Source organism: Brachycentrus maculatus, unplaced genomic scaffold (assembly GCF_059751285.1).
Source record: "Brachycentrus maculatus isolate JH-2025_06_01 unplaced genomic scaffold, ASM5975128v1 h1tg000294l, whole genome shotgun sequence".
Taxonomy (NCBI): domain Eukaryota; kingdom Metazoa; phylum Arthropoda; class Insecta; order Trichoptera; family Brachycentridae; genus Brachycentrus; species Brachycentrus maculatus.
The window spans coordinates 897,057-911,802 of NW_028281045.1; the positions used below are offsets into that span (position 1 = coordinate 897,057).

General features: G+C 33.0%; 1 protein-coding gene across 1 annotated transcript; it reads right to left on the reverse strand.

Annotated features, from left to right (window-relative positions):
- Positions 1–92: 92 nt before the first annotated feature.
- On the reverse strand, positions 93–14,107 carry casp (Fas associated factor casp). Its single transcript, XM_088267401.1, has 16 exons — positions 13,999–14,107; positions 13,405–13,473; positions 11,791–11,932; positions 11,238–11,363; positions 10,221–10,401; positions 9,390–9,537; positions 8,091–8,222; positions 7,368–7,494; positions 6,159–6,304; positions 5,876–6,030; positions 4,942–5,078; positions 3,350–3,512; positions 2,374–2,470; positions 1,573–1,710; positions 1,401–1,478; positions 93–302 (listed from the first exon to the last, which is right to left on the reverse strand). The coding sequence occupies exons 1-16, from the start codon at positions 14,035–14,037 to the stop codon at positions 222–224; spliced, it is 1,959 nt and encodes a 652-aa protein (XP_088123527.1). The 5' UTR covers positions 14,038–14,107; the 3' UTR covers positions 93–221.
- Between the last annotated feature and the right edge of the window lie 639 nt (positions 14,108–14,746).

Here is a 14,746-nt window from a genome sequence, read left to right on the forward strand (position 1 = left end):
TATACGCTTTAAATTTTAATTTGTAATGTAACTGTTAATTTTTACTGAGTAAAATTGAATTGAATAACAATGTTGTAAATAAACCACACGAGCCAGAGGAAAAACGTCGTTTAATGTAGCATCTGATAGAAAATAGCATTTGGTAGTATTATAATAAGAAAGAAAATAAACCAACTGATAAAATAAATTACACGATTGTTAAGAATTCCAGTGTGCGATGGTTATCGCTCCTCCAGCATCACTGTTTCCTGAGGACACAACTTCAGGTCCAGCAGACTTTGCTGGTCATCGATTGCGGTAAGCTACGGGAAACAGAAATACATACTTTACACAACATCATAAATCAGAGATGTTTACTTTGAAATATATTTTTTATTTATCTTTTATTCAACTTATATTTTGGTTTTGTTAAAAAATTATGCATTTGCACCCGCCACTGTTTTTCTCAGTACTGGATGCGCTTATAACCACACTTAGAAGTTCTCAATTTAATGAGATTAAGAATCTCTGATTTTGGTTATTACCACTGCAAATGCACAATTTTTAACAAACCCAAAAAATATTTTAATAAAAGATAAAAAAAACCTGTAAAAAAAATACATAAATAGTAGGAGTAAAATACTAAATCCATATACATATAATAAAGCAACTATATATGTATGTAGTTTTTTCCAGTTTTACATTTATGGAAATCTTAACATAAATTAATGAAGTCTGGGTATTTACATGGCTAACCTATGACAAGTCGTAGGCCCTGTAAATACCCAGACTTCTATATTCTTCTACATCTATATTGAGAAAAAAATAGAAAAATAATGAGAAAATGGGAAAAATAACTCCAGAGTGGAGAAAACCCAGATTAGTGAACAAGTTCACTCAAAATTTGGTGAATTTTCCAGTTTTATTTTATTTGACCCGTGGCTAGTGTTTATCGTAACCGACATCATCAGACGGCATCACCAGTCTTATGACATCGGTAACAAAGAAACCTGGTCACTGGTCAAAAAAAATAAAAATGGAAAAAACTATAATTTAAACTAAATTGTTGTTTTATTTTATAAAATGTAGTTCTACCAAGAAATGTCCGTACAAAACTTAAATCTACTAAATCAATTGGACTAGGTAGTCAGACTATTAAATAAAACATAATAAATATCAAATGTATAAAAAATGTGAGCGTGTCAATGTTTCATATACAGGGCTTTTTTTTTAAAACAAAAAGGGTAAGCGCAAACATTGTTTCGTCTAATTAATTTTGAAAATAAAAAATATATATATTTGTGAAAAAGGGTGCCGGAACGCCTTTCCACCGCATTACATGGAAAAATAAGCCCTGACAATAGCGATTGAATGGAGCCTACTCATAATTTTTTACCAAACTATGCTGGTATTAGACTTACATCTTTTCTGGGCCAACTAGATATGACTTTGTATTCTTCAGCGGGGAATCCTTCAACTGTGAGGAAGTCTAAGAGAGCCTGAAATTGAAAAGAGACGTTGTTACATGTTCGGTTATTGTTGATGTCAATCGATAATTGTATAAGATGCATCGAGCTGATGAGGACTAATTACCCTTAGCGGGGTGTCGACAGTGAATCTCCGTTCCAAGAAGCGACCCTGGGGCAGTCTCACTCTGATTTTGGTTGTAGTTTCCGAGCTATCGGCGGGCGGCTCTACGGGGAGACGCGAAGAAGCCAACTGACGTAAGGCCTAAAATAAAAATATAATATATCAAAAGTAAGAAGATATAATTTTATAATATTTATATAATATTACCCTGGACTAGTCCCTGAAGCGCAAGAGTAAACATTGTGTGTACAAAAATTTCAAGGGATGCGTAACATCCATGGCACCTATGGGCGGAACACATTACATTACCCATTTTGCATTAGTTTAGTACAGAGGTGTATTCGATAAAATGTTGTAGTAATTAATTAATTTTTACTTAAATTTCACTTGGTATATATAACTATTTCTTAAAATCTATTGTGACACTTATTTCTATGTATTTGCCACCATTTTCAAACACTTGTTTGTAAATGATGCAGAATGCATTCAAACACATGTCACAATACATTATAAGAAATAGTGGTATTTATCAAGTGAAATAAAAAAAAACAATGGATTGATATTACCAGAAAGTAACTGCCGAATAAACAAATGGAAGAATTAATTTATTTTAATATTACAAAACAGTTGGAAAAAGCTACTAGTTTAAAAGATAAATAACTCCGTAAAGCGTTAATATGAGCCAGGTTGCGGTCTTTTGGTTAGCCTCGGCTTCCAGTTCTAGGGGTTCTAGGTTCAAACCCGCTCTGCCGCAACTTGGTTTCTTATATTCAAACACCGAAAAAGTGTTTAAAAAACAATTACTTCTTTCTTTGCTTCGGTTTCTTGTCTCTCCGATTCCACTCGTTGTTTCTCTTGATTTTTAGCCATTTCTTGCTGTTTCTTAAATTCTTCTTTGGCTCTGAAAGGACAAAAAGGGGTTTTAAAAATTAAATTAAAAAATTATGAACCGACAACAACATTATTTTAATAGTACATATATTATTTGTATCATATGTGGAGGTCCTTACCAAAAAGTAACATATCCAATATTGCACACAAAATCCTTGAAATGCAAATCTGTTCTGTTTACTATATTCTATCGAAATCTTAATTAAAGTTGCGACAAAACATAACTAATCCTGTGTTAAACTAATATGAAATCGTTAAATCGCACCAAAATGTGACAATTTTACAAGCTAGAATTCTTGATTACTTAAAATCATTTATAATGGAAATGTAACATTTTGGTGAGGTTTCCACATATCGCTCACTCCTTTCAAGAACGTCATAAATCAAAAATTGTCAATTTTTAGTTGTGCATGTTTTTGGAATGCCCAGAAAATGTACTATATCCCAGCAAAAGAGGCATATTTTTAACTTAATATTTACCCGCTACAGGACAGAAAGTGTTGTTTTTGCATTTTGAAGAAAAGGTATTGTTTAATTTTTTTTTATATATATCTAATATTTTTTAAATTGAGAAAAAACCTTCAGGTTTTACCAAAACAGATCTGTTGCACAGTAAAAAGTTCAATAAGTGGCATGATACATATTTATTTTTAATACATTGTATTATATTTTTAAACTTTAAAAACGTTCTCCTGAAAAATCAAGTTTTTTGATTTATGACGTTCTTGAAAGGAGTGGACGATATGTGAAAAAAGCACGGTGATTCTCAGTTGCCACAAATTGCCATAATGCTGTTCACAGGTGAGGAGTTCTTGTTCAAAAATGAGATGACACCTCACTACTAATTAAGGCGATAGTGATGTGTGACAAACTTTAGATGAGTATTTACCTATCAGCCTCCAAACTCTGGCGATACGCTTCATCCTGTTCCCACTTGACCAGCTGCCGCGCGGCCCTCTCGCTCTCCTCCTGCACCTCCTCTTCCCTCCTGCCGGTCCAGCGCTCCACTCCTTCCACCAGCTGTACCAAGAGCTCCGCCACACTCACATTTCCTATAACACAAAACGGTCATCACTGGATGTTCCCGCAAAACTCCCATTCATTTTCCAAGCACACAATTATGCGTAAAATATCAGATTGACACTAAGTCGACTAAGTTACTTTTACAAAGGCAAGTTGATCAGTCCTATGCTCCAGGTTGATGGATCCAGGAGTACAATATACATTGATAGAATACAGATAACTTAAGTGAAGGCTGACTTGACTGCTATGTGAGAAAGGAAAATGTACAAGTTGAGGCCATCTTAAAGAAGTGTTAAAATGGATAATATAAAAAATGAAATATTTTATAAGCTATCAGGAAATGACTGTAACATTGTAACATTATCAAACAGTTGTGCTAATATGACTGTTTAACCTTTAGGGCGCTTGTCCACTGCCCAGAATTTTACCGTCCGGCAGTCCGGTTTTGAAAATGAAAGCGACTACGACAGTTTAGCGTGATCGAATTTACGCGCAACGTGTTCACGCACCGATCAAGAGCTCCGATCCGAAGAAAGATGGACAAAAGCATAAGCCAATCCAAGCCAATCATCGGTTTAAAGCGCTAACTGACATGCCAGACGGTAAAATTCCGTGTAGTTCCGTGTAGTGGACAAACGCCCTTAGAGTGCTGATAATCTAGAATCTAGTATACTGTGGCAAAAGCTAGAACCCAGTTTAAAGTGTGTAACATTCACGATTCTACGCATAATTGACAACCACATTACTCAAATTTCGAAAAGTTGTATAAATGGAACCAGTGGCGTGCACAGGGTTTTTTAATTAGAGTAGGCAGTAGGGTTGGGTAAGGATAAGGCATAATAGGCACTGGTCGTGTTTCTATATGGGATGCGATTAATCTAGGGTAGGCACTGCTTTTCTGTGTATATAGAATGCACGCCTCTGCATGGGACAAGTGAAAAAACAAAAGTCTTTGGTAAAGTAGAGACATGCAAGTCGGAAGCCCTGTAAATTTATTTTACCCAGATTTTTTTATGCCCGTTTCAATAGGTTTGTACTTCTATATTAACACACTTAGGACGGGAAAGGTATTTCGACCCGTTTGGTCGATTGATGCTTAAGGACAGGAAGGGTATTTTTACCTTCTGCGTCGGCCTCATTTCAAAGTCAGAAAAGAAGTAATTACATATTTAATGTTTTTATATGAATATTATGTACCAATCTATTTGTTAAGTTCTTAATTACATATACATTATTATCAAATCCCATCGCCAGCGGTCCACAGGGGTAAAAAAACACCTGTCCGAAATGTGTTGAGATATCAATAAAAATATTCATACAAATAACTCATAAGTGGAGAAATTTGCATTTGTGAACACAAATTTGGACACATTCAAAATACTGTGGCATATATATTTACAGTACTAATAATTTGTGACAGAATTTATGGCCAGACTATGAAATGGTGAATATTCCTACCATTGATGACGGAGAATATTTCAGTGTTGGAGCGGATTCTCATGATGATGATCAGCACAGGCAACCTCTCCTGGGGGATGCTTCGTATTGTCATACTTGCCACACTACCAAGAGCACTTGATACGGCTGATAATAACCTAAAATTAAGTCAATATATTTACGAGTTTCAGGAATATTAAAATATAACTATCACCTATCAACAAACATGTAAGAAAAGGTCATATTATTGATAAAATTTAATATCCTTACATTGATCTAAAACTAATTTATAAATAGGAATATTTGTGTTTTTATTATTTACAAAAATACTTCATACTATTTCCATGGGCCTAAGCGGCTTATTATTAAAAGTAGGTATCAAATTATGGTAGAGTGGGTTCGAACCTGGAAACTCTGACTCAATAGTCTACGACACTAGCCACGGAACCACAACCCGACACAAAAAAGGATCAATTTATTTATTGATTTGGCGTTTAATTTGTAGAACTCCATTTTATTTATGTATTAATTTTAAATCAAACACAGATTTTTTGAATCTACTAAGTTGTATTTTATTAACAAAAACACATAAAAAATTATATTGTGACAATTGTTTCGCCTTGTTAGGGCATTATCAAACGAATGTCTTATATTCGTTTGATAATGCCCTAACAAGGCAAAACAATTGTCACAATATAATTTTTTATGTGTTTTTTGTTAATAAAATACAACTTAGTAGACTCAAAAAATCTGTGTTTGATTTAAAATTAATACATAAAAAAAAAAAAAGGATCAAGTTATGGTAGAGTGTGCTCGAACTCAGACACTCTGACTCAAGAGTCCGTGACGCTAATCACGGGACCACAAGTAATAAGATAGGTCATTTCTGTAACTGTCACTATCAATAGAATGCAACTAAAACATGCATATGTTACTAGGAGATAATTATACTTACATATTTTTGTTTGACTCAAACGAAAGGTCCCAGCCGTAAACGACGAAGCTGTTGGCTAGGATTTGTAAGACGGAATCACAGCCCAGCAACTGGGCGCAGAACACGTTGGACAGGACGCTTCCCTCGTGATGCAGATAGACGCCCAGCAAGCGGCGCTGCAATTTACAGTCGGAATATTATGACAATACTACATATATATAGAAGAAGAATATGATCTATTCATCTATGTTGAGATGTCAAAATAAAGAGTAAATTACGTTGAATTAAAATGTACTGTACTTACGTCTTTAGCAGGTTTCATACATGCTTCTTTGATGGCATTTTCTAATGAACCTTGGAAAAAAAGAGGATGCTGTGGTCCGTAACGTTCTTGAAATCTTTCCGCAAACTGAATACATCCGGTGGTTTCATCATCAACATTGTCCGGAACTATAAAAAAAATAATGATATTGGAAATGGGTCAACCAGAAGTGATAAAGTTCTCAGAGAAAATTTATTTATTTATCTTTATTTCAAACTTTGAGGTGAAGTATAAAAGCCTCTAAGGTTCATATAGTATACAAATTATATAAAATACAAAGAAAATATATAAGAACTTAAAATAAATGATTTAAAAAAATAACAGTATACTAAAAGTAACATAAAGTTAAATGAATCAATAAGTTATACAACAAAACAGGAAGCAAAATAATTAGACTTAACACTCTCCTAATTATTCATCGTTCACTTTGTATAATACAACTTAGTAACTCTACTTCACGACTACCATAAAAACCATTTCATTATCAGGTTGACTGTAGACAGTCTACAGTTGACCCAATAATGGAATGGACAGTCTTCAGTTGACCCAATAATGGAGTAGACAGTCTACAGTTAATAGTAGTCTACCCAATAATGGAATGGACAGTCTACAGTTGACCCAATATGTAATGGAGTAGACAGTCTGCAGTTGACCCGATAATGGAAATATTCCGAAGTAAGTAGTCATTAAGTGGTATTACACAAAATGAACGGTGAATATAATAAGGAGTATGTTATATCGCTCACTCTTTTCAAGAACGTCATAAATCAAAAATTGTCAATTTTCAGTTGTGCATGTTTTCGGAATGCCCAGAAAATGTACAATATCCCAGCAAAAGAGGCATATTTTTAACTTAAAGTTTACCCGCTACAGGGCAGAAAATGTTGTTTTTGCATTTTGAAGAAAAGTTATTGTTTAATTATTTTTTTAAATAAACTAAATATTTTCAAATGGAGAAAAAACCTTCAGGTTTTCCTAAAAAGATCTGTTGCACATTAAAAAGTTTAATAAGTGGCTTGATATTTATTTTTAATACATTGTGTTATATTTTTAAACTTCTCTTAAACTTTTTAAAGTTCTCCTGAAAAATTAAGTTTTTTGATATATGACGTTCTTGAAAGGAGTGTGCGATATGTATTACCATACCACAAAGTAAACAACTCTTTTAATATGTAAAATACATAGACTTACGTAGAGGTTCTATTCTTTTCGTTTGTACATTATCCACAAATAAGTCATCTTCTACTGTAAAACTTTCCGAGGCATCTTCAAATTCCTCGACGGAGCTGATTTCACTATCAGAATTATCTATTATTATCTGGAAACAAAAGACAACTGACATAATTTTGCTGAAAAAACTCGGTTACTTTAAAAAAAAATATGTACACAATAATAATAATATCATAAAGTTTATAATTTCTCTAGCAAGAAAAATAATTTTAATATAGTAGTGTTTCAAAAAAAGCGTAATGTGAACTAAAGGGTGTCCAAGTTTGTGAAAATGTTAGGTTATTGAGAATGCGGTTAAAAAATAATAAATGTTTCCTCAGAAAATACAGTATTATACTCGTTTCTATTGTTTGCTTGAGAATTCAACAGATAATAAATTGCTTAAACACCCTTACATGAAGGAAAAAAATTACTGCATTTCACTTACTAGCCCTTGCATGAAAATCAAAATTAATGAATACAAAGTGAACTACAATTTTGTTGCTATCCTGCCGGGTATTAATACGGACTATCGAGTTTTTGAGTGCTGAGTTTTGGGACTCCACTGTTTTATTAAGAAATATATACCATATTGTGGTCAGATGAGAGGAATGACAAAGGTTTTGGAGTATGTTAGGTTAGGTTAGGTTAGAGTAAGTGATCGATGTGAATATTCTTTTTATAAAATTGTCAGAAACAACTAACCCGTTTGTTCTCTTTATGTGATGGTTTGGGTGGAGCCCTTCGGACCTTCAGGTTGTGTTCCGGATGTGATATTCCAGTTAGCGCCAGAACTGTTTCATCCAGGTTAATGGTCTTGGGCCAGCCCGTCCAAATCTATAAATAAAATATTAAATTTTATAAATATTTTATTTCAATAATTGATTTGTCAGTCACTTTGTGGTAAATCTTAATTTAATCCATCCAATTTCAATTTATGTTTTTTTTTATTTATTTTTTAATTTGTTCGGGAATTGTACAGCTTTACATTTTAAAAAGTATATAATAAACAAAAGTTACATTAACAATAATAAACATCACATTACATTAACAAAAATAGTTACATTGATAAAAATAAAGCCAATTAAACAATTCCACATTTATGTTATAATATCTGTTAAAAACATTCAGAGATAAAAAAAGGTACTTAGTAAATGCCAATATTTCTTAAACTCTATTGCAATCTTAAAATGCATTCGGCATTATTTTCATTACCATTTCATATGGCGTTTGAAAATGATGCAAAATGCATTGAAACACTGGTCACAAGAGGTTTTAAAAAAATGGTGGTATTTTCTAAGTAAAACTTAAATTTGAAAAAAAGTTAATAGCTATTTGCATCATCAATGAAATATCATTAAAATAAAACAATTATGTTTTTAATTTTAAAAATGCATAAGCATTATTGCTAGGGTAAGCATGCCTTGTAAAAAAAGCAGCGCCATAAATGAAGGGTAAGCGTATAAGCCAAATATGGGTGTGTGAGATTTCATAGTAAAATAATACTTTTTTATCATGAGGGTCTCAAAAGTTGCATTTGGTGGAAAGCTATATGTATATTTTTTTTTAAATAAATTGAATATCAGCTAGAATAGCCAAACTATTAGACTGATAAAAATATAATGAAAAAAATACATATTTTGGGTAAGTAAACAAAATATTTAGCATTGAGAGAGTAAAACTAATTTTTATCACTAATATTCATGAGAAGAAAAAAAACAAACATAAGATTAATATGCAGACACTGGAAGGTGAAAAAGCTGGTAATGACACTCACAAAGGAATAACTTGATAACCTTAAAGGAAAAGAATAAATACGGGCATATAAGTGGATTACCTGATATTAAATTTAAGTTTTACTTTACCTTATTTCCTAAAATCTATTGTGACACATGTTTTGATGCATTCCACATCATTTTCAAACACCGTATAGTGTTTGATGATGATGCAGATGCATCAAAACACGTGTCACAATATGTTGCGAGGAATAGCGAATAGGATTACCTGATGTCTGACTGGAATGTCTGTGAGTGAATAGAAGTCAGTTTTGACTTGGAGAACCGTTCTTGTGCCAGGGAATGAGAGTTTGTAAGTTTTGTCCTCGTTTTCTATGTTGAGCGTATACTTCCAAGTGAGTCGATCAGCTAAAGATCTAAAAATCAAATTGACAAACTATATTCATCATATTTAGTAATGGTTGTACATATTTATTTGTCAATTTTAAAGATGTTTCAACTTGATATAAAACATGCATCATTCTTCCCTTTTTTATGAAAGATGGAAGTCTGAGCATCCCAAGGCTTGCGACCAGGCTTTTGGCTGGCTTAAGCGATCACTTCAAACAGTTGTGTAACATTCACCATTGTTCAAAAAGGAATAAGTTAATACTTCACAAATCCCTCAACTGATGGCGTAACAATCGCCTTACTTCACAAATGTATCAAAGTCGTAAGCCCTGGGATGCTCAGGCATCCATCTTCTTTCATAAAAAAAGAGAAGAATGATACATGTTTCATATCAAGTTGAGACACCTTTAAAAAATGATAATATATCATGGAGGGCCAGCACTGGATTCCCATATAGGCCTGTCGTCAATTCTATTGATGAAGAATAAACAAGTACAGTGGAACCTCTCATAACGAGCCATAAAAGTGAAAAAGTTACTCCCTTAATGAGCAAAATTTCATATAACGAGTTACAGAAAAAGGCAAGTCCCCTTTTCACGACTTCTGCGCCATTCAAAGCAAAAAACGTTTCGCTAAATGAGTAAGATGCTGGAACGAATTATGCTCGTGATGAGACGTTCCACTGTGTTGCCATGTGGGGGGCACATACTCATCGTCAGGTATGAGTTCGTCAGGCGCCGACAGGAACAGGTGGCACTCGTCGGGGATGTTGAGCGTGGCAAGGGGAGAGTTGGCGGGGGGGGTGGGCCTCTGGGGGGTGCCTAGTCCGTCCAGCCTCTGGCGACACGGAGTAACCCCACTTGCGTCCGTTACGGCCAACCGCAAGTCTCCTGTAACCAAATCAATGATCACATCAATATGATAAAGTCGCTCCAGTTTAAAAGTATGATTACTAGAGATGAACAGATATCCAATTATTACTTTTTTTGTTTAAAAAAATGAGAAAATTTGTGCTTTTATTATTTACAAAAATACTTCAATTCCTTACTATTTCTGTGAGCCTACGCTGCTCATTATTAGAAATAGGTATCAAGTTGTGGTAAAGTGGGTTTGAACCGAGAAACTCTTACTCAAGAGTCCGCGACACTAACCATGGGACCACGACCCGACACTACTTGTATGATTACTAGAAATGAACCCGATATCTAATTATTATTTATTGATTTGGCGTTTAATTCCATAGTTTATATTTTAAATATTAAAATCAATCGCTGATTTTTACAGTCAACTAAGATGTATATATTTATTAAACAAAATAATAAAAAATAAAATTCATGACTACTGTTTCGCCTTGTTAGGGAATTATCAAACTACTGTAATTTGTCAGTATGTATACGGTGTTTAAAATTGATGCGGAATGCATCGAAACGCGTGACACAATAGATTTTAAGAAATAGTGGTGTTTACCAAGTAAAACTTAAATTAAACATGGATAGATTTTACCACAAAGTGACTGCTGAATCAATTAATGAAATTATCTGTTTCATATCTAATGCCGACAATTATACAATACACGTACAGCTACATTCGGTTTACACAATATAATTAAACATTGAAATAACAATAGTCATATTCAGCTAACATATTGGACAGCTAAGCTGAAATTGCAATACGTAACATACTATATACTACTTCAATCGCTGCTTAGTTTGAAATATTTACTTACGAACGGTTGCAGTCTCTGGCATTTCGATAAAAAAAGTGTGTTCTTGATAGTGCACGTGGAACTTCAAAATTCTAATTTTAGAATTATTCGATGTAGACGGTGTAAGGATGTCGTCAGAAACTACAACTGAAAGAAGAAAAACATATATATCTCTGAATATCAAGGACCATATGTCTGCTTTCCCATAAATCAAAATGCTTCAGTTTTCGAGAGATGAAGATTGTAGTCGGGCAGTTTTTGAATCAACCCCGACCCTAATTATACTCAGGCAGCTGCCGCCCGACCCTCTGTCTACCCAACCGCATACCAAATTCTAATATGTCCAATATTTTTTGGCGTCTCTCGCGCTTTACCAAAAGTACGCAAATACATATATGCTTATAAACATTTTTCGCTCTCTACTAACAGTATTTAAAACACGCTTTTAAGCATTTCTCGCAAACAATGTGTTAAATGTAAGCTGTTGAGTGAAAAGCAATAAAAATTGCCATTAATTAGCTCTATAATACTTGGTATTTTGTTTTAAAAAAAATATTTTTCATCCGTAACTTACCTGCACTCGAAGTAGTTTTCTTTTTAGGCTTGATTATGGATATATCATCATCTATCATTTCTATATCTACATCAGGTTCATTCCGTGTTGATGTGCTTGTGGAAGCTGATAGATCTTGCGGCATTACTCTGTTAATAGCCAACTGGAAAAAATAGGAATATTAATCAAATAGATCAAATATATTATGGTGGGGACTGAGCGAGCCACTTCGCTGTAACACGTTATGATGCGAACATTCGTATAGTCAGTATAGAACAGAGAGCCGAGCGCTCCATCCATAGTTGGAGCACTCGCCGCGAGCGACGTTATGATGAAATGCTCCAGTCATTCCCCACCTTTATGTACAGACATTAACACAAATATACAAAACTTGTGTGCGACCGATGATGACATGGGATTGAAAGCAGAGCGGACACCGTAGTCACAAAAAATGAGCTTAGAGTGTCGGAAATGAAGACTCAAAAAAGCATATCTGGCATGAGTTTACGAGACAGAATAAGGAACTACAGAAAATGCCTACTTCGTTGCCCCCAAGTAAAACATACACAACTCTTTCTCTAAAGTGGCAGGGGCGGTTAGCTTTAATAAATTTCTTGAAGAGAGGGCTCATCACTTCAAGAAATTTATTTATGCATTGGATGTGTATATCAGATGAGTGATTTGTTCATGTAGACTGTGAGTAATGAATTGATGAGACGATTGATTCATTAATCAATTATCTTTCTGATTTATCACATTGCGGATTGCAGGGGGAGGTCACTGACATCTGATCAATAAGACGCCTGGTGTCTGAATGAATTTATTGAAAAAATTCATACAGATTGGTAATATTTTAAACTTATTTAAGTTTTCCAAAATGTTTTACCATTAATTTATTCGGCAGTCACATTGTTTTGAAATCTATCCATTTTTAATTCAAGTTTTACTTAGTAAATACCAGTATTTCTTAAAATCTATACAGTGTTTGAAAATGATGCGGAATGCATCGAAACACGTGTCAAAATAGATTTTAAGAAATAGTGGTATTTACTAAGTAAAACACAAATTAAAAATGTTTTAACATAAATTTTTGTTCCTTATATTAAATCTATGATTCACTTATTTTTTCACACATTTCACTGTTTCATCATTATTATTTTTTACTGTTTTAATTGATTTTTCATCAAATATTATATATACCAAGATTATTGAATTTAATTTTACACAATACTGTGTAATTTAAATTGTGTACAAAGGCTATGCGTTTAAGTAGGATTTTTGGTTTGTTTTAAATACATATAAATGAATGTATGTAATATGGAATGATGAGAAGTGAACAGTAAGTAAATGCAGTTATTTATCTACAAAAATACAATGCTTTTGTTCCTCTACTTTTCAATTCACAAAAAAATACTAATCAACTATAGTATGTTAAGAAAATTTTATAGTAAATGTTAAAATAGCAAGAAAAAATATCAAGCAAATAGCAACAAAAAAACCCCCTCAACTTAAAACTCCTTTTTTTAACCAAACGAAAAAAATATATAGTTTAGGCAATCATGACTATTTAAAAATAGAACAAAGGAAGGTAGTTTTAATGTGGGAATCAAAATATAATTAATGATAATTCCTTACCAACAAATCCCAGTTAGTCTCCTCCAAGTGAAATATTGCTTCTGCCACATCTTCAATACCTGTTATGCCCTAAACAAATCAAATATAAAACATTTAGAAAAAAAATGCTACGATAAAAAAACGCTAAATTAACAAAGCCAAGAAAAATTTTCGACAGGACACCTATGTTCTATCTAGACTAAATTTTTTAATGAATGGTGTGATATTTTTTCTTTAACTTATTTAAGCAATAATAATTAACAAAGATAACGTTGATTCCCATAAACGATATATTTTTCTTTCTTTATTGTCTACTTTAAATGGTCGTATTAGAAAATGAATGAAAGGATCACTGAACATTGGTAATTTATGTTAAAAGTAGTATAAAAAAATCTATCCGTCTTAATTCTGAATGAATTGGGAAAGAATATATTCTAAAAAAGTATATTCTACTATTTCTGGGAAATTACGAGCTATTTCAAAACAAAGGTGAACCTTCAACAGTTTGTGTTCGAGAACAAGAGATCTCCAGATTCATTTCCTAACCTTTCCAAGCTAAACATACATTGAAATAATGATTTGTTGTTAAAAACTAAAGAAACCGTTGCAACTTACCTGAAAGTTCGCTAAGACTTCATCCCTGTTTTCAGACATAATTTTAATAATGCTTATAAGACTGTTGACATTTATGACTTGACACTTCGCGAAAAAAAATTACTCGAATGACTGTACGCCATTGGTAGTGTGAGGCTAGAAGCATTCGCAATCTTGTAGCACGCCTGATGATATAGATTGATGTTTTTTTAAATATTCCCCAAATAAAAATTCTTCTAAATATGTTTGAAAATTTATAACAAATACGTCTAACTCTATTAAAATGACCCGATTTTATATTTCAAGCTCATGACAAAAAGAAATAAAATAAAATATATGTGGACAGTGGTGCCACAGATCCTATACATTTCTAGCCACTCGTTAAAAAAACAACGGTGTGACCATTGTATAAAATAATAAAAGAGGTACATGTATTGTCCATAATAATTACGAAGGAAATTTAAAACTTACCTAGGTAGGTATCAACAATCCAACCAAACCAAATCAAATTATAAATACAAGTTCTGCAAACGTAATAAAATTTCGTGACAGGATCACTAAAACGTAAATGTTGTTTATTTTATCTTATCTTCACAATAAATAAAATCAAAGTAGACAAATAAGGGGGATACATTGAATTTAAATATTTTCGGTGGAATACCGGTAATCGTTCTTCTTTTATTCAAATCATGTCAGGTCCCCCTGACATTGACTATCATTTGAGAGTAATTGTCCTTGTCTTTGGCAGCGCTAAATAACGCCTCGACGG

What these genes read in the sequence shown, in the direction of transcription:
- casp (XM_088267401.1), bottom strand. Translation starts at nt 14,037, where the DNA reads ATGTCTGAAAACAGGGATGAAGTCTTAGCGAACTTTCAG. An exon ending in ACATTCCAGTCAGACATCAG is followed by an intron (nt 8,223 to 9,389) that starts GTAATCCTATTC and finishes TTTTATTTATAG; the next exon opens with ATTTGGACGGGCTGGCCCAA. An exon ending in AAACCGAAGCAAAGAAAGAA is followed by an intron (nt 1,711 to 2,373) that starts GTAATTGTTTTT and finishes TTTTTATTTTAG; the next exon opens with GCCTTACGTCAGTTGGCTTC.